The sequence below is a fragment of the Solanum verrucosum genome, unplaced genomic scaffold, assembly GCF_900185275.1.
Source record: "Solanum verrucosum unplaced genomic scaffold, falcon-dt-bn FXZP01000047.1, whole genome shotgun sequence".
NCBI classification, from domain to species: domain Eukaryota; kingdom Viridiplantae; phylum Streptophyta; class Magnoliopsida; order Solanales; family Solanaceae; genus Solanum; species Solanum verrucosum.
This window is the reverse complement of record NW_026020155.1, coordinates 677,667-704,331: the sequence shown is the minus strand read 5'-3', so window position 1 is coordinate 704,331 and position 26,665 is coordinate 677,667. Positions and strand designations below refer to the sequence as shown.

General features: G+C 34.6%; 4 protein-coding genes across 4 annotated transcripts; all 4 read left to right on the top strand.

Annotated features, from left to right (window-relative positions):
• Positions 1-7,447: 7,447 nt before the first annotated feature.
• Positions 7,448-12,451, top strand: LOC125828308 (DEAD-box ATP-dependent RNA helicase 7-like). Its single transcript, XM_049507620.1, has 14 exons — positions 7,448-8,004; positions 9,178-9,312; positions 9,399-9,539; positions 9,645-9,756; positions 9,965-10,035; positions 10,244-10,398; positions 10,500-10,611; positions 10,907-11,008; positions 11,094-11,154; positions 11,247-11,415; positions 11,495-11,591; positions 11,676-11,770; positions 11,942-12,075; positions 12,229-12,451. The coding sequence occupies exons 1-14, from the start codon at positions 7,549-7,551 to the stop codon at positions 12,420-12,422; spliced, it is 2,034 nt and encodes a 677-aa protein (XP_049363577.1). The 5' UTR covers positions 7,448-7,548; the 3' UTR covers positions 12,423-12,451.
• Positions 12,452-12,990: 539 nt separating this feature from the next.
• On the top strand, positions 12,991-18,555 carry LOC125828245 (uncharacterized). The gene is made up of 3 exons (XM_049507560.1): positions 12,991-14,102; positions 14,199-14,347; positions 17,945-18,555. Exons 1-3 carry the CDS (start codon positions 13,188-13,190, stop codon positions 18,192-18,194), a joined length of 1,314 nt encoding a protein of 437 aa, XP_049363517.1. The 5' UTR covers positions 12,991-13,187; the 3' UTR covers positions 18,195-18,555.
• A 227-nt stretch (positions 18,556-18,782) lies between these two features.
• On the top strand, positions 18,783-20,525 carry LOC125828258 (pentatricopeptide repeat-containing protein At5g66520-like). The gene has a single exon (XM_049507571.1). The coding sequence runs from the start codon at positions 18,783-18,785 to the stop codon at positions 20,523-20,525; it is 1,743 nt and encodes a 580-aa protein (XP_049363528.1).
• Positions 20,526-22,970: 2,445 nt separating this feature from the next.
• On the top strand, positions 22,971-25,866 carry LOC125828257 (cytochrome P450 704C1-like). Its single transcript, XM_049507570.1, has 6 exons — positions 22,971-23,264; positions 23,518-23,733; positions 23,813-24,097; positions 24,181-24,501; positions 24,654-24,857; positions 25,569-25,866. Exons 1-6 carry the CDS (start codon positions 22,971-22,973, stop codon positions 25,788-25,790), a joined length of 1,542 nt encoding a protein of 513 aa, XP_049363527.1. The 3' UTR covers positions 25,791-25,866.
• The last annotated feature ends 799 nt before the right edge of the window (positions 25,867-26,665 follow it).

The window sequence follows — 26,665 nt, the reverse complement described above, 5'->3', positions numbered from 1 at the left end:
TTTAATTATATATTTAAAAATTACATAAAATGGACTATAAATCGATAAATCACAATGTAATAATTTAAAGTATTTAAAAAATACATAAAAAATTATTATAAATCACAATAATTAACAACTTAAAATATTCGATTATATGTTTAAAAATTACATAAAAACAATTACAAATCACACTATAACAATACTCACAAAGTTTTATCAGTGCTACATAAAATAGAATGGAGGAATAATATATATTATTTAAAAATTATATAAAAGTAATATTAATCACAATTACTAAGAATTTAAAATATTTAAAACCATACAAAAAAAATTTGCTTTTAACTTTCTAAATTTCTTTTGTGTCATAGAAATAAGAATGGGAGAAACATGTATTATTTGAAAATAATGAAATTTTTTATTATAAATTACAATAATTAAAAAAATCAAATATTTATTTAAAAACATATAAACTTTTCAAATTCCATCACTGGCACATAAATTGAACAAAAAAAATAACGTATATTGGGCCCATAGTTTAAATTCATGGAAGCATGCAGAGACTTCAGAGTGAGCTATTTAGCTAAATCCACGTCATCAGGTTTTATTTAGTAAGAATTACATAAATCATGTAGTATTACTAATTGCATTTTATCCTATTTTTTTTTTTTCAAATTACAAAATTTCTAAATTTTGTAAGATCTTGGATATATACATCAGAAAAAATGTGGATACATGGCTCATGGAATGCGAATAATACAATATCTAAAAATATCTAATGAGAGTGATGTATATGAGAGGGGATAAGGATGTATCCGAGAGAAGATAGAGATGTATCCGAGAGAGGATAGAGATGTATATGAGAGGAAAGTTTTCTAATTTTTTAATAATATAAAATTTTAAAGCTTATAATAAAATAAAATGTAAATTTATGTAATTTTCATTTTATGTATCACTTCTATCATTTATCTTTTCTTTATTTTCAGACAATGGTATTTTGAGTATTTTTTAAACTTGTAGTTATTATTTTTATTTTTTAGAGTATATTGTTGTATCTAGTATTCTTAGTTTCTCTTATATTCATATCACCAATTTTTGAGACCCTTTTGGCCCTAAGAATACTTGAAAAAAATTGAGAAATTTTTGGAAAGTGGTGTTTGATTATATAACTTGGCAAATATATTTGCCAAGTATCTCAAGTTCCTAAATACTAGAAAAAACTAGTATTTGGGTCAAGTTCTAATATTTGAAATTTTAAAAAAATTAAAAAATTATCCCAAACTTTTATATTTTATAAAAAAATACCAATTATTTATTAATTCCAATTAATATTTGTTACTACCGCCTCCGAAGAAGTCTAAGTTCTAATTTGAGTGATAAAGTTGAGAAAAAGAAACAATTTCTGTTTAATGAGTTATAATTATAATTGAATTAGTAACAAGTTTGGATATGCGATTAATGTATTGTCTTGCCTATATTGTTATTTTGTTATTGCTGATTGCTATCAATTACTTTATAAGATTATTTTTTAATGGAACGTTGTCATTATAAAATGATAATATAAATTTATAGATATTTTAAATAATTTTTAGAACTGATGGGTATAAAAAAAAATTCTTTTTGAAATAGTCAAATATTTTTGAAAATTTTTAGGGCCAAACACATGGTGAAACTTCACCCAAGTATGATTTACCAAGAATATTTGAGAATTTGGGACCAAACGCTAGGGCTAGCAGGGGGAGCAGGTCGGCCCGCAACCGGTTTGAGAACCGTCTCGCCAGACTCGATCCCGTCTATTCTCGCGGGTTGGGGGATAACGGGTTAGGGGACCGGTTAGGGGCTGGTTCACCCTTTGGTCCCGGTCGACTCGGCCCGATTCCGACCCGTCTGAACCAGCCGGTTTTCGCGGGATCCCCTTTGTTTTTTTTTTAATTGTTTGAATTGTATCCGTTGCCAACCGTTGGGGGAACGGCTAGTCCCCCCCCCCTCCCCCCCAACGGATTTATTCCACTTTTTCACTTTCCCTACCACCCCCTACTTTTAATATTTTAATCTAAGCCCTCAAGTTATCATAAATACACTTTAACCCATTTTTAATATTATAAATACCCCTCTATCCCTTATTATTTCTTACAAAATCATCTATTCTCTCATCTATTTCTATATCCTCTCAATCTTAAGTCTTAATTTTTTATTTCATTTAAGTTTCATATTATTATAATACATATATATCAATTCTAAATTTTCATATTATATCATAATATATATAATTCTCATATTTCCTATCAAGTATTGGAGTTCCAAATTACAAGTTACAACAAACTACAAGCTTCAAGAATCAGTTATAACGTCTGCTATTAACGCAAACGTTTGGTACATTCGTTTCATAATATTTATATTTTATTTTTCGTCATTATTTTTTGTGTTATTATTATTTTTATATTACACTTTACATATAATTAAATATGAGTTCTAGCAAAAAAGATACCGGTAAAGGAAAAGAGAAAGAACCAAGTGGCATTAGTAAATTATTTAATTTTAATAAAAAAGTAGTAAGGAGCAAAATAAGAGTAAATGTGGTGGTACTTCTTCTAAATTAATGTCTAGAGTTAGATTTAATACAAATGATTCTACTTATGTTGATGATACTTCTTATGATATTGATTCAAATGTTCAACTCGATCATGAAATTTTAGAACGAATTTATGGTAATATTCATCCTTATCTTGATGAAAATTCAGGTGAAGAAGTAGAAGTTGGTTCGGGAGAAGAGGAATTAGAATATACACCTACCAGTCCGGTGACAGAAGTTTCAAATGAAACTACAAATTCAACGGAGCAAAATTGTGGACGCCCACCCCTTATACCTCCTACAAGGGAGAAGGTAAAGTATCAACGCCCTAAAACTTCTGTTATGTGGCAATTTATGACTTTAGATAAGGAAAACTCTATTGCTATTTGTAATAAGTGTAAGCAACCTTTTAAACATAAACAAGGTGGAGGTCAAGGTTGGACGGGGGGCTTAAATAGACATTTATTATCTTGTGTGCCGATTCAATATAAAGAAGCTAAAGCATTAGTCGATAGAAAAAAAGGAATTCCAATTAATGATTTTGATATTAATGTTAATGAATCGGTAGAGACTTCTAACATGGTTCAAGGAACATTAGATCCTTCTAACCCCAGTGGTCCACTAACACAACGTAAATATAATAAGGAAAGAGATCGCGAAGATTTAGCTAAAATGGTTTATGTTTGTGGTTTGCCTTATAGTTTTCCTTCACATCCCGATTTTATTGAATATATCTAACAAACTTATAATCCTACTTATAAAGGTTTTTCAAGAAATACTGTTAAATCTGATGTTTTTGTATATCAAGGTAAACATTGTCAATATCTTCATTGTATATTTAGCATATTAGATTGTAGAGTGTCTATAACTTCGGACATGAGTCGTAGTGTTAATGGACATGATTATTTAATTGTTACAGCACATTGGATTGATCATAACTGGAATTTGCAAAAAAGAATCTTAAGTTATAAAGAATGTGTAGAGAAAAAAACTGGTGCATATTTAGCTTCAAATATTTTGAGTGTTCTAGATTATTACATGTTTATAGATAAAGTAATGTTTGTCGCATTAGATAATGCATCTAATAATACAAACGATGCTAGTATGTTAAAAACTAGATTATGTCCAATTGATGTTAATGCTTTTCATGTTAGATGTGTTGCACACATATTAAATTTAGTTGTACAAGATGATATTTTATTATTTAATTGTGGTTGTATGAAAATTGAATATGCTGTTGCCTGGATTTTTTATGCTAATAGAGCTGCTAGAATTAGGGTATTTAATGAACGTTGTGTACTATGTGATTTGCCACCAAGAAAAATTTCGAGACATATTAAAACAAAGTGAAATTCTTTTTACAAAATGCTTTCAGTTGCTTAAGAATATAAAGGACCCATACAAATGGTGTTTAATGCTCATAATGCTGACCCATTAGATAGAATTTGTGAAGAAGATTGGGAAGAAACTAATGAACTATTAGAATTTTTAAGACTTTTTTATGATGCTACAACCATGTTTTCTGGAATTTATTATCCTACTATTTCATCAGTATTAATAAATGTTTGTGCTATTACAATTCAATTTTCTAAATACAAAAAAATTGACAAATTTAGAGTTGCAATTGAAGGTATGATTGAAAAATTTTAAAAATATATTTTTTCCTATTCCTCAAATTTATTTAACTGCTACTTTACTTAACCCTCAATATAAATTACGAGGTGTGCAGGGACTTGTTGATACTTTTTATGATACTTTAGAAATTTTACCGGAAGAAATTTCAACTTGTGAAATGTGCAAGTCTAGCATAAAAGTAGAAGCTAAAATTTTGTTCGAAAAATATAGAACTATAGGAAATATTTAAGGAGAAGTTGGTCGAACTTCTAATCCTCAGAGTAAAGCTCGAATTAATAGTTTTATGCGAGGTTTTCTTGGTCTTAATTCTACTAACCATGATGATTTTGAAGAATATCTTAATCAATCTTTAGAAACAGTGGACGACGAAGATGGCAATGAAGAATTATTAGCATGGTGGAGGAGGCGGAGCGTTGCATTTTCAATTTTGAGCAAAATGGTTCATGATGTTCTAGCTATTCAAGCTTCATCAGTTGTATCGGAGGTTGCTTTTAGTGCGGCAAGGTTTCAACTTGGCGATCATAGACATTTATTGGCGGAAGAAAGTTTGAAAACATTAGTTTTATTTAGAGATTGGGTCAACGCCGAGAGGAGGAATTATAATTTGCCAAAGTTAAGTTCCAAACAAGAAGCTTGAATTAATGCGGTAATTGGATCTAGTGATGATGAATTAGAGTCACAAGAGTTTCTAGCAAGTTTGCCAACACCGGAGGATGTTATCGTTGATATGATGCGACAATTAGAACTGAATTTTAAAGGAGAATACAAATATTAGATTACATCTGAGAACTAATTGAAACAGAACCCTTCCTAGAAGGTGGCTGCGTAGATTAGTTACTCCACTAATATTTGTAAATTGTAACTTCTAAGTTCTAAGTTGCAATTATAATTTATTGAATAAATTTGAAGGCTTTATTCAAGTCATTTTTATATAACTATTGTCTTGCATTTTAATTTTAATTTTAAAATACTTACTTTAAAATACTTAATTTAAAAATTGAAATTTGACATTTGAAATTTCAAGTTAAATTCTTTTAAAATATTTAAAATACAAATTTGAACTTCTCAAATTTGAAATTTGAAACTTAAAACTTGAAATTTGAAAACTTAAGCATGTTTTATTAGCTAAAAGTGTTATTGAAAACCAAATAAACTAAAAATGTTATTCAATAACATATAATTTCAATACAAATAAATAAACATATAAAAATAAATAAAAATCCCACGTCCTGTCCCGCCAAACCCCGTCTCATTCCGTATATATAGTGGGACGGAATGGGACAAATTTTTATCCCGCCAATCCCGGTCTCGGCTGAATCCTGGCCAAGGCGTCTCCCGTTCCGTCCCCCAGTCCCCGTCCCCTTGCCAGCCCTACCAAACGCTAGTTTAAAGTGTATTAAATGGTGTATACATAATTTTTTCCATTAAATATCACCTGAAGTTTTATTACCATCAACCAACCGTAGGGCTGGCCTTCGTGGTTTAGTGAACGGTGCTGTTGAAAAGGTTCTCACAGATGTTGTAACATGCGGGCCCGATGTAATATTTTAAAATAAAAATAAACAAATAAAACAGTACTGTAACATTATATTAAAAAAAAGAACATAGTACATATGTAGTTTCTTGATTGATCAAGATCCATTAACGGTGAGTGTAAAAATGAAGAAATGTGAGAAGTTTGAGTTGAGAATTCGGGATAAATGGATAGAGGATTGTAAAATCTGGGATAAGTTATTTCAAACGGTTTTACAATTAAATAATGAATTAGTTATGATGAAATCAGTTATGCTGATTATTTATCCTGAGATTAGTTATCATGAGATTATTTTTATTGATTGTTTGGTTTGTTGTATGAAAGATAACAAGCATGACATATTTTCTAAGAAAAGTTTATTTGATTACAAAAATACCCTCCATCTTATTAAACTTTTATGTATATATATATATATATATATATATATATATATATATTTTATAGAGCTTGATTATTTACTCTTTAAAACAAATCCTCCATCTTATTTAACTTAATTGTTTTTGTGCTTCTCAAATCGTGTGTTGTGTTTTCACTTATATATCAATGCTTTTTATATATAGATATATATATACTAGAAAACCGAATAAAAAGTACTTACATAAAAATAACTACTTACACGAAAATTAAGTTCCTTCAAATTGGAAGAACTTCTAAGGATGCAAGGACAAAGACGGTAACAAAACAACCTCAAAAAACTGGATCAAAACTCATCAAAAACTGCTTTTAAACAATAGTAAAAAAATTGTCAAAATGGCACCAAAACAGCCTAAACTTGACAAAACAGTAAAAACGACATATAAATAGTAAAATCTGGACAAAAATTGCACCATAACAACAAAAACTAAACAAAAACTGCACTAAAATTGGCCAAAAACTAATGTGAAAAGTGATAATAAAAAGGATTTAAGAATTCAGAGGTATTTTTGTCATTTTAATTATATTGTCTCAAGATAAGTTATTCTGATATTGTTATTCTACCAAGAGGGAGGGATAATTTAACCCAATACTATTTATTTATCATGGGATAAGTTATCCCATGACTATCCCATCATGTGTAACCAAACAAAGGATTAATAGACACTACAATTTTATCCCATGACTATTCCCTTTTATCCATCACACCAAACGACCCCTAAAGACCACTCAAAAGTTATTCCGAAATTAGCTCCTCTTATCCATCACACCAAACAACCCCTAAGGATATATAATAATCATTTTTATCTGAAATTACAAATATAAATTTTAATTGCGTGAAATCGGATGAAACTTAGGCAAAATACGAATAGGAAGTAGAATAGACATACTTCTATGTGTAACTTAATTCAAGTTAAACTATCTATATATACACTCTCAAAATTGAAATATTATTACTTAAACCGTTAAAATCAAGATAAAACATCTGCTCAAAGTTTCATGCCTTTGAAGATTAATATGGAATGTTTCAAAATCTTCCCATATTAGTAGCTTTTTTTTGTTGTTAGAGATAAATGACTATAAGCTCGTGTCTTTTAACTTTTAAATCAAAATATTTACTGTTTTGAGATGCTGTTATAGCGAGGAACTGATGCTCAACATATTCCCGCGAAGTTGGGAATTTTTTAAGAATCGGACGGTGAATAATAAACCTCAGGACTCATTGTAATCCAACGGCATCAAATCGATTCAACACCAAACCTTATAAATATCAAACCCTAAATTCGATTTTTCCCTCTTTCCTCTCCTGCAATTGCAGCTCAACTGCAATACAGTATCAGCAGGACCACCGCCATTTTCTAACCTTCAAGCTTACATTTCTATCTTTTTATACACTCAATTTACAGAGCTTGTAATGCCTGCACTTGTTGAAAGTGAAACAATGGCGTCTGAAGATTTGATGGAGCTGAAGAAGAGCGGAAATGGGTCATCCGCCGACTCCCATAAGAAGTCGAAGAAGACCAAGATTGATTCTGGGTCTGATTCAGAGGAGATAAAGAAGAGTAAGAAGAAAGATAAGAAGCGTAAAGCTTTAAGCTTGGATGATCAGGAGAATGGATATTCGGAGGTTTTGGAACCGGATGAAAAGAAGAAGAAGAAGAAAAAGGATGAGGATGAGGCTAAATTGGTGGAGGAGGATAGTGAGGAGAAAGAGGAGGATCCTAATGCCTTGTCTAATTTTAGGATTTCAGTGCCACTGAGAGAAGCTTTGATTACCAAAGGGATACATGCGCTGTTTCCTATTCAAGCTATGACTTTTGATACCATATTGGATGGGTCTGACTTGGTTGGTCGAGCTCGCACTGGTCAGGTATGTACTCTTTGCAATTACCTTCTTAACTCTTATACAGTGAAACAACATTTCTTGATTTATATTTTTTTTGGTGTTCAGTTAATAACTTAAAACTGCATGCTGATATTTTAAAAAAAACATAATACATAAACAAACTCTCAAACTTGGCCTCAGCGGACAAGTAATCGCTTCAACTTTGAGTATGCACGTCTAGATAACTCCACTAGCCTCCACTTTGCTCGTTGAACACTCCAACTTACAACATGATTATCTAGACACCTCCAAAATTTATGTGTCATGTCAGCATTGGGTGGACACAGTGGGGACAAATTAGAGTGTTTAGTTGCTAGTTAGACCTAGTGATGTGCACTCTTAATGTTGGAGTGCTTACTTGTCTATTTATGTATTATGCCATTTAAAAATTATGGCTGTCATTTATTATAATTTAAATGCTTGTTTCTGTCAGTGGACTAGCAACTTGTAATGTTAATTTTACTGATTTGATTATGTTCTGTATAGAGTGTGGCATTGGGGAAATTCTAACCCCAAACATGATAATAAATGTCCATGTGTTCCTTGGAAATTAGAATTAGGCAACTAAGCAAGTCATCTATAAGAATCTACATGCGCTTGGCTCTTAGGCGGGGGAAGAAAACCTTAGTTCTTTATGAGATTCTCATTCTTGTGCTGTCCACGTATACTGACCTACACAGGAGCAGCTCACATTTTCTGGTGATTTTCATTCTAGAACCACAATTGATAGAGTTCCATTGACTTCATGTCCCACATTTTCGTCCAAACTTCAAAATTGCTATTTACTTGTCCAAGGGGTACTCCCTCTGTTCCCGTGTTCACCTCTTTGAAGAAACTTACAGTACCCTATGGTGCTTATGAGGATGTATTAATGAGGATCCTCTAAAGGTACATGGGTTTCCCTTTGATGCGAATTTTTATCTGAAATGAGTTTTCTGAGAACACAGAAGTTGATAGTTTCTATTTTAAATTAAAACTTTGCCATTGCTTATTCATTACGATGAATGGACAGTTATCACTTTGTTTCTATTACCATAAGAATAGTAAGGGACCAAATATTCCAGTATCACAAGACAATTGAGGCAATGTTTGTGATTATTTGTTGACTAAATAGTCTCTAACAGGTTATTATTTCAATTTGTGTTCCCACATTTGCAGGGTAAAACATTAGCCTTTGTGTTGCCCATATTGGAGTCCCTGATAAATGGACCTACTAAAGTATCACGGAAAACAGGGTATGGGAGGGCTCCAAGTGTCTTAGTGCTTTTACCTACTAGGGAGTTGGCACTTCAGGTATTATTTTAGAGGCCTTGTGGAAGTTGACCTCTTCGCTGAATGTGAACTGCAGACTTTTGTTTTCTCACTTCATGTTAATATAGGTGTTTGCTGACTTTGAAGTTTATGGTGGGGCTGTGGGGCTAACTTCATGTTGTTTATATGGAAATTCACCCATGGGACAACAACAAGTTCAACTGAAAAGAGGAGTTGATATCGTCGTAGGTACTCCTGGAAGAATTAAGGTAGTGTATTAATTGGTCTTATATTTTGTGACTCTGGAATATTCGTTGTTGTTATGTTTTCATGCTTCAGAGAGTTTAGATTTACTCCTTGCAAATTTTCCTCAGGACCACATCGAAAGAGGAAATATTGATTTCAGGTCCCTAAAGTTCCGTGTTCTTGATGAAGTTGATGAAATGTTGAAAATTGGTTTTGTTGATGATGTTGAATTTATATTAGGTATGCTACTATTCAGCGGTATCTTACCCTTATTATCTGATCTTTTACCCTCTCATTATCTGATGCTGTCAGTTATGTCTGTGTAATATTCTCTCTTTGAGAGCTGAAATTTGTTTGTGCATTAGATGTCATTTCCAGGGGTCTTGTCATATTATGGTTACTGATTTTGTTATGCTTTTCTTCTACTTTTCTCCTTTGAATTTTAAAGGCAAGGTAGAAGATGCAAGCCAAGTTCAAACACTTCTTTTCAGTGCCACTTTGCCGAGCTGGGTGAAGCATGTTAGTTTCTTATCTCTCTTTTTCTATAAATTCTAGTCAGTGTTTGCACCAGGTGAATGTTTCATAGCCCTTAGTTTATTTCGAAACAAATTGCTTCTTCAGAGCTTGGAAAACTGCCCACCTTGGGGGTAAATGGGAGATGTACAAATTCTATGTCCTACGCTTACATTTTCTTCTCTCCTGAATAGTGATCTGTTTCTGGTGTCAGATATCTTCGAAGTTTCTCAAACCTGATAAGAAAACAGCTGATCTTGTTGGTGATGAGAAAATGAAGGCCAGCAAGAATGTGAGGCATATTATTATCCCATGCTCTAGTTCAGCCAGATCTCAGCTGATTCCTGATATCATTCGCTGCTACAGCAGGTTGGTTGTTTCTCATTCTTAAGTATCTGTCCGTTTGAGATTTTTAGAATGACAATCAACTTATGAGATCATTTTCCGTCCTTTTTGCCATGAAATATCAGTGGTGGACGCACAATTATTTTCACTGAGACAAGGGGTTATGCTTCGGAGCTAGCTGGCATATTGCCTGGGGCACGTGCTTTGCATGGAGAGATACAACAGTCCCAGCGTGAGGTAAAATTTTTGTTTAACATAAGTGATGTATTCTGGCATGCTCTCTTTCGCAATCTTTCCTGCTCTCTTTTTGGTGACTTTGCTGCTTTTAAGAATTAAGAGGATGATAATTTCTCCAGATATAATCAATCACCTTCTATTGTTGATGGTAAGAATATTAAAGCCAAAAGGACTTTGCATAAGTTGACTATTTGTCACATTCCTCGACTCCTTCAACAAATTTTATAGTTATGAATTTAGATTCTTCCAATTCTCAACTAACATCTGTTACTCTGATTGTTGCATGCTGTTCCAGATTACACTTGCTGGATTCAGATCAGGAAAGTTCCTTACATTAGTGGCCACAAATGTAGCAGCACGTGGATTGGATATCGACAACGTTCAGTTAATTGTTCAGGTTTGATAATATTAAGTTCATATTCGACATTGATGCTCAAACTTTATTGGTATTTGTGAATGCTAAAGTTACTATATATGGTCAGTGTGAGCCTCCACGTGATGTTGAAGCGTATATTCATCGATCTGGCAGGACTGGACGAGCAGGTGAGATGCTAATGTTCGAATTGCTTTCATTAGATCACTGAAATTCACGAACATTCTTACTTATATTTGTTTGTTATTATTATATCATTCAGGAAATACTGGTGTTGCTGTAATGCTTTACGATCCTAAGAAGTCCAACATCTCTAAGATTGAAAGAGAATCTGGTGTCAAGTTCGAGCATCTATCTGCTCCACAGCCAGCTGATGTTGCTAAAGCTGCTGGGAAAGAAGCAGCAGAAGCAATTGCTGAAATTTCTGATAGGTATGTTTTTCGTTTGTGCTTTTTATGAATTTTAATGTGCCATCGCTCTACCATTTAATCTATTTGCAAATTTCTGTAGTGTAATACCTGCTTTCAAGGCTGCTGCAGAGGAGCTTCTACATACCTCTGAACTATCACCAGCTGAATTGCTTGCGAAGGCACTTGCCAAGGCAGCTGTAAGTATTTCTCCTCGTTACTTGTCTGACTGGGGAACCAAGTCTGGCCTTATGGTTGACAGGACTCTTCTCTTGCTTTTCCAGGGCTACTCTGAGATCAATAGTCGTTCGCTTCTTTCTTCCATGGAGAACTGTGTTACTCTACTTCTTGAGTGCGGGAGGCCCATATTTTCACCTTCGTGAGTATTTAAACCATGTTCAGTAAATGGTTTTCTTACTATCTCCTATTATAACAAGTCTTACCATGAAGATGAATCTCACTCAGTGAGAGCTAAATATGGCAGAGCCTATTGTTAGTTTGGTTTGAATAATTCCTCTGTTGATCTTTTGTACTTTTGTTAATATGGCAGCTTTGCATATAATGTTTTGCGGGGGTTCCTATCTGAGGAGAAGGTTGAATCAATCAAAGGTCTTACTTTGACAGCCGATGGAAAGGGTGCAGTTTTTGATGTATCTGCTGATGACCTGGATACATTTCTAGCCGGTATGTTTCTCCATTTCTGCAATTGATCTACCATAGGTGGATAGAAATCATCCAAACAAATGCTACCTACTCTAAAGCCTCATTAATCAGTGTCACTGCTTGTCTAAGCTCTTTCTCATCTTTACTTTTTCCTTTCCTGATGGGGCTATGTAGGGAAGAACGCACAAGGTGTAAGCTTAGAGGTAGTAAAAGAACTGCCCCGGTTACAAGAGAAAGATCAGTCGAGAGGTGGAAGATTTGGTGGTGGCTTCTCTGACAGGAGAAATGGAGGTCGATTTTCTGGAGGCAGAGGCGGAAGAGGTGGTGGTGGGAGAGGTTATGGAAACTTAGGCCGCCGTAGATGGTGAAGAATACAAACAATTTATTCAGACAGCTGACTGACTGTACAGGATTTTTTTCGCCCTGTCGTGGGTTCAAAATTTTGCGATGATGAAGAAAAAAATGTATATTACGGCTGCTGTTTATGGAATACTAACATTAGATTTTCCATATATAGGTTCAATTCACTTACTATTTTTTTTATTTCTTGCTTGCCTCCATTTTTTCTTTTCCAGCTTGTATTTTTAACTCAACAAATTTGCTTTTTCCTTAGTCTAAATATATTACTAAAGTTGGACATAAAATTGAAAAGGAAAAGGTAGTACTTGAAATTAAGGTCTAAGAAGTTGAAAAATTCACTCTTTAATTAAAGTTATACTTTTAATATATGAATATATACAAGTGAAAGTCAAATAAATTATGATTATCATAGGAAAAATATTGAATCATACCCACACCTATACATGTAATTTGAGAATGACGAAATACATATAATCCTTAATTTCAATGTATTTATCTTACTATTTTCAAATTCTTTGAAAAAGAATCTAATGATTTTTCAATAAATATATTTTACATACTTCATTGATTTGAGCCGGGCAGTTTCCAGACACTTCCACCCTCTCCTCGCCTTCTCTATTCACCTGATTTTTGGATTCCATTCATTGCTTTTGCTTCTTATATTTTGGGAAAATTTTGTAGAATAACTCTGCTCCAACTAATTGATATCTGAATGACTTTTGTTCCTACTTCCTATCATCATTCTTGTTGATTTTTGAGGTCCTCGAAGCATCATGGGATGGTACAGAAGATCAAAAGTTGGCATTGATGCTTTTCGAAGTTTCGCATCAAAGTTTTCATTCAACAATTCAATTCAGCGAACCAATCACTGCAATTCTTTGGTACCAAACGCTTTAGGCAAACCTAGTCCATCTGGGTCCTCAAGGATTTTGAGAAATTCGTGCTTCCAGTACGGAATTAAGCAAAATCAGTACAGTGGCCCCTTTTTCGGTGGGGCTAAAAGATATTACTACGTTGATCGACACCAAATTCATCATTTTCGTCCAAGGGGTCCTCATAGATGGTTTCAGAATCCAAGAATTGTTCTTATTGTTGTTTTGGTGGGTTCAGGATTAGTGATAACTGTTTATCTGGGTAATTTGGAGACTATACCCTATACTAAAAGAACCCATTTTGTGCTTCTGTCTAAAGATATCGAGAAAAGGCTGGGTGAGTCTCAGTTTCAAGAGATGAAAAAGTCATTCAAAGGGAAAATATTGCCTGCTATACACCCGGAAAGTGTTAGGGTGAGATTGATAGCTACAGATATAATTGAAGCTTTACAAAGAGGATTGCGAAAAGAGCAGGTATGGACTGATCTTCACTACGCATCAGATGCCGTGGAACCTCATGAGACTAGTGGGCATGAGACTTTGATGGCATTAAGTGATAGTAACCCTGAGGCGAAGTGGAGTAAAGACGATGAGATTCTAGATGACAGTTGGGTTCAGAAAAGTAGAAAGAAGGGACAGGAGAAGGGGTCAGAGTCTGCTACCGGGCATATCGAGGGATTGCAGTGGGAGGTTTTGGTTGTAAATGATCCTGTTGTAAATGCCTTCTGTTTGCCTGGAGGGAAGATTGTAGTTTTCACAGGGTTGCTCGAACATTTTAGGACGGATGCTGAAATTGCAACCATCATTGGGCATGAGGTGTATATCAGCTTTGTCGTTTTATTCGTTTAGTGCATTGTGTACAGGTACATCTCTGCCTTGTTTTTAGTATTCACGCCTTTGCTTGCTTGATAGGTTGGGCATGCTGTGGCTCGCCATGCTGCTGAGGGAATTACAAAAAATTTGTGGTTTGCTATCATTCAATTGGTTCTTTATCAATTTGTGATGCCTGATGTTGTTAACACCATGTCAGCCCTGTTCCTAAGGCTTCCATTTTCACGCAGGTATGTGTATCACCTTTTATTTTCTGGATTCTGTAAGTTTCTCTTGCTTATGTGTTTTATGTTTAATCTCTCTTTTAGGACTTAGTCAACATTGTTGTGTCTTATCCTGCCAGTTCTCTCTGTTATTCAATTGTATTAAGTTGGAAAATTTTATAGTCATAGGAATGTCATGTCCGCATATACAGCCAATACGTAGCGAACAAGTGTGCATCATAGATTATGTCATCCCAGAAAGCTCATTTTTGTGTGTTATGTAAGTAGCATATGTGAAATATTTGTTAAATGTTGATGGGGATCATTGCAACATGTAGGCATAGAACTTGAGCCTCTTTTTATAGAGGTGGTCACATCAAAATCTTGGTTGGATGTCTTTATTGTCCCTTGTTTCTTTTCATTTGCATCCTCCAACATTCATGTTAAGAAGAAGAATTTTACATTAACTTTTTTGTACTCCCTATCTAAGTTTCATTATGTTTCGTGCTATGGTTTTCATTGCACACACATGGGCCCTTCTAAGAGGTTGTCCCTCCATGTCAGATGCATATGTCATAGTACATCATAATGGTGGACATTGAAATTGTTGGTAGTTGGGAATCCAATGTTCTACCCCTAGTATCATTGCTTCTACTGTATACAAAGTGAATAGAGCTTGTAGAACAATCAAAGAAAAAAGAAAAATAAGTTATGCCAATTTGTTTCTGCTGCTTTGATCCAGCAGAACAGGGTGTGTGGGAACTCGATAACTTAACTCTAGCTTTACATGTAAACATTTATAAGGTATTTGTTCGGAAGGTATAATTATAAAGTAGAATAAGTTGATAATATTAGGTGTGTCAATGGTTTTCTGAGAATGGATTGTACTAACTGAACTGAACCTTACTGAACCGATTCTTGGTCTACTTATGATAAAATTATAGGTTTCAATATAGATCTATAACTGTCCCGAATAATTATGATAGGTTTCCTAATTTTATTAGATAAACCAAAAAAATACCAAACAGAACTGAATAAATTCTTATATGTACAAAATATATCATATATATTAAGTTTACAAATAACGAAGCATTGAATTTTTAACCTTAGGACTTGAGGTGGATTCATTTGGAAACAGCTACAAGTAACACTCTGACCAAACTCTACTACTACTAAAACTAAATTGGTTTTCAGCGCTTCCAAGGATGCTCCTCTACTTGCTTTCTGCAGTGATGGGCAAAGGAGAGGATCTTCCCTTGACTGATTTGTACCAGGGTTCTAATGAGTTTGACATTTCAAGCTGTCTGGAAAAGACCAAGTTCCCATTTTATCCACATTAACTTGATAATGGTCAGCGGGGTGCAACTGAAGTGCATGTGCACTCATCTTCTGATGGTGTTGGTTCCCCCTCTTTAGATGGATTTTCTCGTTCTCTATCCTTTACCTACTTTGCGTGTTGATTCAACCCTGATCGATCTCTCATTTATCTGTTCAGCTCTATAAATTTGTCAGTTTCATTAACTAGTGAGTTTTCCTAAAACATAAAGAAGACGAAACTTAAAAAAGAAAGGATATTTGTTGAGCATCAGCTATGTAGCACGGGCATAAATATGAGTACATTTTTTTATTTGATAAGGTAGGGTAACAGATATGAGTACAGTATGAAAATATGAGAATCAAAATACAGAAGGGCTATTATAGATGTGTAGTTTATGTATGCTGTTTGATAGTTTTCCTTTATATGTTTGAAGTCTAAGGAGTTGTAATAATCATTAATAACAATGAAAAACTAAAGCTATAAGATATATTCCATCAATTCTTACTGATTTTAACTGTATAGATTGTGAATTAGTCAAATTACCATCTAACTGGATATTATTCCATAAGATATTATCGAAGACATCTCATTATTAATGGGAGTTACAAACTAAAGATGATTGTTGGAAAACAATAAAGCAGTGTGCTTAACCACGAGGATAGCTTACAAGCACATCTTCTCGAAGCGAATTTTTGGCATTCCATGTTAACACAAAATCTAAAGAGAGTTTTCAACTAGAAACCCTTTCACAAACTGCTAGCTGCCCTTCAGAATTTTCCCAAGAAGTATCGGTTTAGTTTGAGTCCTGGTGTTTATTATTTGAAATGACCCACACTGTTACTTCTTCTCACAATTGCATTGTGGTCTCAAATTTGTCCAGCAAATATCAATTTTAGTATGTTATTTGTATCTGAAAATCAGGAAGCTCTATCCAAAACTGAAACAAGAAATACCTCATCTCGGTCATACCCAGCGTGTATCTTGCCTGAAATATCTATGATAGCAGTATGCAACTAAAATATTAATTCCTGTGTGGTTATAGGGTGTCTTGTCATTTGATGAGCCTTTTGTCCGAGAAGTATAATTTTGGGAAATAGGAACCTGAGTTTTCTAAAGCTTAGGGGCTAATCTTTGGAGTGTATCTAAGGCGGTTCTCAGGAATATTTCCCTTCTTTTTATCCTGCTAGGAGTTTTTTTTGTGTGTGTGAAAGAGAGAGCAAAACATGGTAAGTATGACTTGTTAGAATTTACTCATAGTTAATTTGTGGATCTCTGCCGGCCAACTCAAGTTGGACACCCAATGTTTTGAGGTTTTATCCTCTCATGCACTTAAGTGCTTCTTAGCTTTAGTGGTGCCAATAGATGATATAGTCTGTGTGAACAGAAGCAATAATATGTTACCAGCTTATGTTTCTTATAACTTAAAGCTACTTTCTGACTGTTTTTATAAATGCATTGAAAGCATATCCTAGTCTCCTCATTTGTGACATCAGTTTAGTTGTTGACTCCAGGACTTACAAATTTGAATTTGTTTGTGTTTGACATACTCCATTTAGTCACTGGTGTAAAGGGCTTTAGAACTCTGTCGAGATCATGTTGTGAGTGGCGAAACTCGAAAGAAACAATTTGAAAAGGATTTCTATCTCCAAAGGGATTAGAAACCTCAACATTCAAAATGAATGCGAGTGGCAATATCTGTTGTGTAACCCACCTTTCCATCCACCTTTCCATCACCCGTCCAACATAAAAAATGAAATGAAGAGAGGAAGTCTGGTGCACATTATTAATGTGCTCAATAGGGATCTAGTAACTTTTTGCTTCTTTTAACTTGTTTATATCTTTCAGATGAAAAAAGTTTGTAAGTGATCACTCCGTGTTCAGAGTTTTACTGTGATCCTGCAGTTCATAGTTAATGAGATAGTGCAACAGTAAGTCTGCTGTTGTTTCTCGGAGTCTATATATTAGGCTTGCTTTTGTAGGTTAAAGTCTTGAGTTAATTGCTCAATGAGCTTGTTCCAGCAGTATAGGTTGGTGATATCAGTAATCACTGATCATAGAGAGTTTGGAACTTAAACTCTTGGCTTCAAACCTTTATGGCATCACCTACTTGTTATGTGGGTTTTTGTTAAATTCTGTTGATGTACCCTGTTATATCTCAACCGTTTTATCTGTGTGGGGTGCACACGTCTTCTTAGTAAGCATGCATATGTAATACAAGCAACTAGTCATTTCATGGTGTTAGATAGGATGAATGTTTGCCTGTTTTTTCCAGTCGTATCAAGTTCTCATGCATTTCTGTGTACCAGGATGGAGATGGAAGCAGATTACATAGGGCTGCTATTGATGGCTTCTGCTGGCTATAACCCTCGAATAGCTCCCTCAGTCTATGAGAAGCTGGGAAAAATTTCTGGTGAATCAGCCTTGAGAGATTATTTGTCTACCCATCCTTCTGGGAAGAAGAGAGCGCAGTTGTTGGCTCAGACTAAAGTAATGGATGAAGCCCTTGCGATATACAGGGAAGTGCAGGCAGGAAAGGGGATTGAGGGTTTCCTATAGAGGAGAGGATGAAATGCACAGGCCATGTGAGAGTAGGGAGCCGCCCAGAAGCCAGTTTTTTCGGAAGTTATGCTCATCTTTTCTTTGCATCTTGATTGATTTTCATTTCAAGTTCCAGTAAGTGAAGATTAAGCAAAGAATTCTTTTCGAAATTGTTGTTTTTGGACCAACTCCAATTCCCTTTCCTGGCTGCTGAAATTGACTGTTCAATAAGCATACGTATTTGTCTGTTGTAACCCTTTCAAATCCCATGTCGGGAAGTTTCTACGAAATCCAGGAAGCAACTTGTAAAGCAACGTTCCCATCTTTTCAGGTGAAATTGTGTTGTCGATCAGCTACCAAACTTCGCAAGTTTATCTGTTCATTTGATTCTTTCCTTTTAGCAATGTGTAATCCATCTTTTCCAAGAATTTTTGAATGTCAATTCATGCCACGCCATGGTATCTTCCTCACCTTGCCACTGCATTAACCAGGTCCAGTGAATCAACATTCTAATAACAATAGGCGAAGGTGCATTTTGCCTACGCTTTGTGTAAGACACCACAAAAACAAACAAACTAAACTAAACATCTCGGCTTTTTGATTGGAATGCGCGTCTTTTTCCTGGCAATCGTTATTGCAGATGGTAATGATTACACTGGGTATGTTATTGTTATGGCTGACGGTTCCCAATTTCATTATTTCCGATTTTCTATTGTTGGAGCTTCGAAAATGATGGAGTTGCAACGATTACATTTGAAGAATACTCTAGTATGCCTGCTTGAGAATTGCAGAAGCATGAGAGAGCTCAAGCAGATTCATGCCCACATCACTACATCCCCTCAGTTCTTCATCACTGACCGTTGGTTCTTAATCTCTCGCATTATTTTCTTCTGCACAGTTTCTCAATCAGGGTCTCTCACCTATGCCGACACCGTATTCAGGCTCGTTCCACAAAAAACTCTCTTCATTTACAACTCCATGATCAGAGCTCACGCTTCAAGAATCCATGACCCCAGTTCATCTCAGCCCTTAATTTTGTACAGACAAATGCTCTTTGATGGTATTACACCTGACTGTATTACATTTCCCTTCGTGTTAAAACATTGCGTGAGCAGAGTTGATGGACTTGTCGGATCAAGTGTTCATGCCCATGTTGTTAAGTTTGGGTTTCACGGTGATGTTTTTGTGCAGAATTCTTTGATTACTCTGTATTCACAATGTAGGTCAGTGGATAATGCAAGGAAGGTGTTCGATGAAATGTCTAATCGAGATGTTGTTTCGTGGAATTCTATAGTAATTGGGTGTTTGAGAAATTCAGAGCTTGATATGGCCTTAGAGTTGTTTAGGAGAATGAAGAGGAGGAATATTGTCACTTGGAATTCAATCATCACGGGGTTCGTACAAGGAGGTAGGCCAAAGGACGCTTTAGAATTCTTCTATGAAATGCAAGTTTCTGGTGATGATATGGTTAGTCCAGATAAACTGACAATTGCTAGTGTCCTCTCAGCTTGTGCTTCTCTTGGCGCGGTTGATCAGGGGAGGTGGGTGCACGATTACTTGAATACAAGCAGAATGGAGTGTGATATGGTGATTGCAACAGCATTAGTCGATATGTATGGCAAATGTGGGAGTGTTTCTAAAGCCCTTGATGTTTTTAGGTCAATGAATAATAAGGATGTTTTGGCATGGACGGCTATGCTTTCTGCATTTGCAATTAATGGTAATGGAAGAGAAGCTTTCGAGCTTTTCTTGGACATGGAAACAGCTAGAGTGAGACCTAATGCTGTGACTTTTACTGCATTGCTGTCATCTTGTGCTCATTCTGGCCTTATAGAGATAGGCCGTTGGTGTTTCCGTGTGATGAGGCATGCTTATCACATAGAGCCACAAGTCCAACACTATGCTTGCATGGTTGACATTCTTGGTCGAGCTGGTCTCTTTGATGAAGCAGAAGGGCTAATCAGAAATATGCCAATGGAGCCAGATGTTTTCGTTTGGGGTGCACTACTTGGTGGCTGTCAAATGCACCGGAATTTTCAGTTAGGAGAAAAAGTTGCCAGGTATTTAATTGCTTTAGAGCCTCTGAACCATGCCTTTTATGTTAATCTTTGCGATATATATGCCAAAGCTAGAAGGTTTGATCATGTCAAGGAAATTAGAGCTCTAATGAAGGAGAAACAGATCGAAAAGACCGTTCCTGGCTGCAGCACGATTGAAGTTAATGGAGTTGTTTGCGAATTTTCTGTAAGAGGATCACCTCAAGTTTTGATGACGGAAATAAAGGTTGTTTTATCTAGTTTGAGTGATGAAATAGGAAGGAGTATTAACATGAGCGCTGTTCTGGATTGATGAAGAGACAATTTTATTACAAAGTGCAAAAATACTTATTTGGTTCTTCAATAGATATGTCTTCAGTGCCTGGCATTCCATCTGAAGACATGAGAGATATACTTTCATATGCCATACTTGTGGTGGTCTTGTTTTACATTCAATATGACCAGATTAGGATTCACAGCCTGCTTTGGCTTCTTCTAAGTATTTTCATGCCCCAAAATGGAAAAAAGAGGGGATAATTACGACTCAATACCTTTGGGTGATCTAGTTTATAAAATAGCCGGAAAATGTATAGGTTTAGTATATTGTATAAATACACATATACTACACATACATATACATAATCAATGTATATGTTTTGTATATTTGGACTAGCTCTGGTAAATAAGTTTGGTCAAAGGAACAAAATTGAAAGAAGCCCCCAAATAGTTATTCTTTGGGTAAGCAGTAATCTTTTGTTGGTTGATATGGTTAGTATTATAACCAAGCTTTTGAGAGGCCAAAATGCTTATTTTAAAAAAAGTGAGATGTTTGATTAAACTTTTGATAGAAAATGAGTGTATTGGAGGATTAGAAAAAACTGTTTTTTCAGAAGCAAAAGAAAGTAACTTTTTTCGAAAAACACTTCTTTGAAAAATACTCTTGAAAAAATATAAAGTACTTCAAAACACTTTTAAAAAGCTTGGCCAAACACTAATTGTTGTTCAAAATTGTATTTTAAATTTATTGATCAAACATAAATTACTTCTCCCCAAAAATACTCTTTTAAAATAAGCTGATTTTAGATTTTGATCAAACAGGCTTACAGATACAACCAGTGGCGTAGGCACATGTATGCCAGTGTGTCCAATTGGACACCCTTCGTCTGAAAAAATATATCGCATATACAAGTAAAATGACACGAAGTGGTTAAATAACATATTTTGGACATCCTTGACTTAATAGGTTCTTATAATCTAGTGGTTTAAGATGTCTTGAATGCGCGTTTAGACATCTTTAATGATCCAGTGCTCGCGTGCTCAAATCTCACTTGGAACAATTTTTTCCCCATTTTAAAAGAGCTTTTGTTGTTTAATTTTTGGACCCTCTTTGTGAAATTCTTGGCTCCGTCACCGGATACAACCTTATATAAAAACTAAGGATCTAAAATAGAAAAACAATGTAGAGTTGGGGTTGGAAAAATATTTTGATATGCGTAGGAGTGAACATGAGATGCATTCTAACTGTATTTTTCATTGTTATGACACTGGTTCTTAAGGAAACATATTAATTTAAATCACATAAAATTTACAAAGATTGAGTAGTGATTGACTTGAATATAACCATTAGTAGTATGATCTATCTAGGACATAGTTTTATATTTTTAGATTAAGAATTTCTTTATAATGATTTCATGGCTTGAATAGACATTTTATTTGAATGATTATAGCGCGAATGAGAACTTATTAAGGCAATTTGACATAAATACTTTATTATGATGTTTATGTATAGGATCAATTGTTAAGCAAGATTTTGAAATCGTCGCTAGCCGTTACTAAACAATGATAAAGGGCAATAAATAGGAATTAGGATTTATGAGGACATATTTTGTGGATATTGTACCTCAATATGTAACTATAAAATAGGGGTTTATACTTTTTTCAGTGATTGACGCACTTTTATTTTTATTCCGTCTCATTAAAAATATTATATTTTTATAATTAAAAATAATTTAATTTTAAAATAAAAATTTAATTAACTTTCTAAATTTCATCTTATCGCATAAATTTGGACGGAAGAATTACATATATCGCACGACCCTTTATATCTAGTATTACATGGAACAACCAATTAAAATATGTTATCTTGTGGAGTCATGTGTAACGCGCAAGTGATTGTGGATAACAATGAACGATGACAGATACCTAAACGCTTACGGAGCTTTTTTTCCCGAATACGATTGACACTTTGTTTTGTATGGTATGTTGTTTAGATAGATTGTTTCATTCTCCAGTGACTTAATTTGAATGATAAATCTAAAAAAAATAAGATACAAGGTAGAGTTACTATGAAAAGGTAGAATAAAAGATGAAATTAAATATGATTTTAAATAATACTAACTAAAGATAAAATGAGAAGAAAATATTAAGGTAACAATGTGATCACTACGCCAAATTGATTGTTACATAAAATAAACGATAAATTTAAACTATATGATACAATAGAATTTAAATAACAAGAAAAATAATATTATATTTAAACTAATTAAGCACAATACAGCAGGTAACAACCATCCAAAAAAAAGTGTATGTTAGTCCTGTTCTATAATATTTTTTTAACGGGTTAGTTAGTATGTTACATCAATCTTTAATAAGGGGGTCTGAATCTCAAATATTTATATTTACATTATTTTATATATGGTAAAGTCATTCTCAAGCAGCTTAACATTGTCATTCACACTGAAAAGAGGAGAGGAAAGAGATGGATGTTCTATCTATTCCTACTAGTCTCACAATTACAACATTTTGTGTCATTTTAGCAGTAGCAGCATTTGTGTTCAAAGTACTTGTCTTCAACAAGGGAAAGTACCATCCTGTTGCTGGAACAATCATCGATCATTTGCTGAATTTCAACAGGCTGCATGATTACATGAAAGAAATGGCAAGCAAATACAATACCTATAGGATACTTAATCTTTTCCAAAGTGAGGTTTACACCTCCGACCCTGTTAATATCGAGTATATTCTAAAGACAAATTTCCCCAACTATGGCAAGGTAACATATTTTTGGCTTAAGGTTAATGCTTAACATAGTTTCTCAATCACAATCTGATACAAAAAAATGGCCCTTTGAGCTCGCTGACCATGAAATCATGGTTAACATATGCTTGTAACAATTGATGTACACCATTCTCTATCCTAGCTGTTAAATTAGGTCTTAGACCTAACTTACACCCAAAAGCTAGCTCAAATGGAGGAGGATTGCCCAAGATGAGAATTTACTAGTTTCTCACTCTATCATGTTACAGGGTTGGCACCATTACAGCAGATTGAATGATCTTCTCGGTGATGGGATCTTCACAGTCGATGGAGACAAGTGGAAAAATCAACGGAAGATATCAAGTTATGAATTCTCCACCAAAAATTTAAGGGACTTTAGTAGTGCAGTTTTCAGAATTAGTGCAGTAAAACTTGCTCACAAAGTATCTGAAGCTGTGACCTCAAATCAAGCAACAGATATTCAAGTATGGAACTCTGGTTTGCTCTTCTGCAGTAAAATTAACAAGTTAATAATAAGCTAAAAACTCTTCCATTTCTTGGCAGGTCTTGTTTACGAAATCAACACTGGAGACGGTATTCAAGATTTTACTAGGTGTGGATCTAGACACTACAACTGAAGAAGGCATTCTCTTTTCCAATGCTTTTGATGAAGCTAGTGCAGTAACTCTCTATCGCTACGTTGATGTGTTTTGGAAAGTGAAAAGATTTCTAAACATTGGGTCAGAAGCAAATATGAAGAAGTGTATTAAAGTTGTTGATGAATTTATATATAAAATTATCAGAAACAAGATAGAACAGATGAGTAAGTCGCGAGATGATAGCAGGGTGGTAAGTTCAAGCAGATAACCTTCTAACTTATTGCCCTTGAGCAAGAGCACCAAATGATATTTGAATTTTTACGTGTTTGGCAGATGAAGAAATCAGATATTCTGTCTAGGTTTCTGGAAATGAACAAAACGGATCCAAAGTACCTTAAGGACATAATCCTTAGCTTTATAATTGCTGGCAAAGACACTACAGCTAGCACACTTTCCTGGTTCTTCTACATGATGTGCAAGCACCCTCTCCTACAAGAAAAAATTGCAGATGAAGTCAGGAAAGCAACTGGAATAAACCAGAATTCGAGTATTGATGAGCTAGCTAACAGCATTACTGATGACGCACTGGATAAAATGCAGTATCTCCATGCATCATTAACTGAGACGCTTAGATTATATCCTGCAATTCCTGTGGTAATACATACATATATAGTGAGAATGATAAAATATTCACAAATATATAGATGTCATTAGGTCAATGTTTCATGCTTATACAAGTTTTGTATGCCTATTAGGCCAGTGCTTCATGTATATATGTCTTGATATTGAGTTTTTTCTCTATGCAGAATGGCAAAGTTTGTTTATCAGATGACACTTTCCCTGATGGGTTCAAAGTGAGGAAAGGGGACGCTGTCGCATATCAACCATGGGCTATGGGCAGGATGACATCTTTATGGGGTGATGATGCAGAGGATTTTCGGCCAGAGAGATGGATTGATGAAAATTGTTGCTTTCGGCAAGAAAGTCCCTTTAAGTTCACAGCCTTCCAGGTACCACAGAACCTTACAATCTTATAACTACTACAGTTAAAACTTCTAAGAGCTTAGCTTCACCAGACAGAACTAGTTTTTCCCATCCAACCTTGACAAAAAAACAAATTACAATTGTTAAGTTTTACAGGCTTCAAATATTATGATTGATGAATGGTATGATTATGCGAGAAACTGGTATAAAGCTTTTAATCCCCTTCCTAACATCTGTTAACGTCACAGCTCATGTGCACGGGACATTCACATGAGAACCTTCTTCATTCAACACCTCTTCAACCTCGATCATCCTAACCTCCCATTCTCTCCCTAAAAAAAAATTCATTCCTAGCTACAAATCATAGAACCCAAAACAAACTAAAGGGCGAATGTCTAAGAAAGAAGGACAACTCGTTGAATTTGACAGTAGATCAAACAAAATTTTGCAGTTTATGGAGAACCAATGCGTACTCATTAATACAAACTCTGATAATCGAATTGAGGTCTGGGGTCTAACGCCAAAGTTTTTGTGTATTGTTCATGATTTTGGCCTGTACTCAAACCAGATACTTATACTCTCTGTTCATCAGCAAATTATTCTATTTACAAATAAGATCAATGTGTTTGGCATACATGAAGCTCCTCTCTTCATGTTTGTGTTTTCTTCATCATAATTATTCAACAATCATATATATGGTGCTATTGCTATAATAATTTGATGGAAATAATTTGCAGGGTGGGCCGAGAATTTGTTTGGGGAAGGAATTTGCTTACAGACAGATGAAGATTTTTTCAGCAGTGTTGCTGGGCACCTTTAGATTTAAGCTGAGTGATGAAGAAAGAAGAGTTACATACAGAACCATGCTCACTCTTCACATTGACGGTGGCCTCCATCTTCATGCTTCCTACAGATTACGGCACCATAACCCGCCGGCCCGGAACAATATGCCTGCTTAATACTCCATATTATCTTGTCTGCATATTTAGGGCATATCTATGTAGCGCATAATTAAAATTCTGCACAATTATACAAGTATAAATTATAGGAACCACATATTATAAGTACTAAATAACATCCTATTCCTTCTAGTTTTCTATTTATCAAAAATTCCTTAAAAATGATGTTTGCGGGATACATAACGTTGTGCACGGGATACATTAGGTTTGATACATTCCACATAGCGGGATACATAACGTTGTGCACGGGATACATTAGGTTTGATACATTCCACATAGCGGGATACATAGCGTCCTGCACAGGATACATAGCGTTGTGCACGGGATACATAGTGTTGTGCAGGGGATACATAGCGTTTGATACATTCCACATAGCAGGATACATAACGTTGTGCACGGGATACATAGTGTTGTGCACGGGATACATAGCATTTGATACATTCCACATAGCGGGATACATAGCGTTGTGCACGGGATACATGCGGAATACATAGGTAAATAAGGGATTTTTGAATTTTTTGAAATAAATAGGGATAAATGGATATTAAGGTAAGTAAAGGAGTGTAATTAAGTAATTTGTCCTTAATACAATTTGACATATATATTTGATTGGCTAGATCTATCCAATTTTATTTGCTTATCCTATCGAAAATAGATATCTTCTGAAAATAATTTCTTTATGTCTGGGGTTTGATTTGTACACTTTACTTTCTACACACCTTATTCTTGTGAGATTTCATGTTGTTGTTGTAGTAAACTTATCATTTTATTAATTATTCACTTTGTTTAAATGTATTTGTCTTATTTTCATTTTTAACTGAATGCATCTTTCTAATTTAGTATGCAAGATTACATGACATTTTGGTACATTCTAT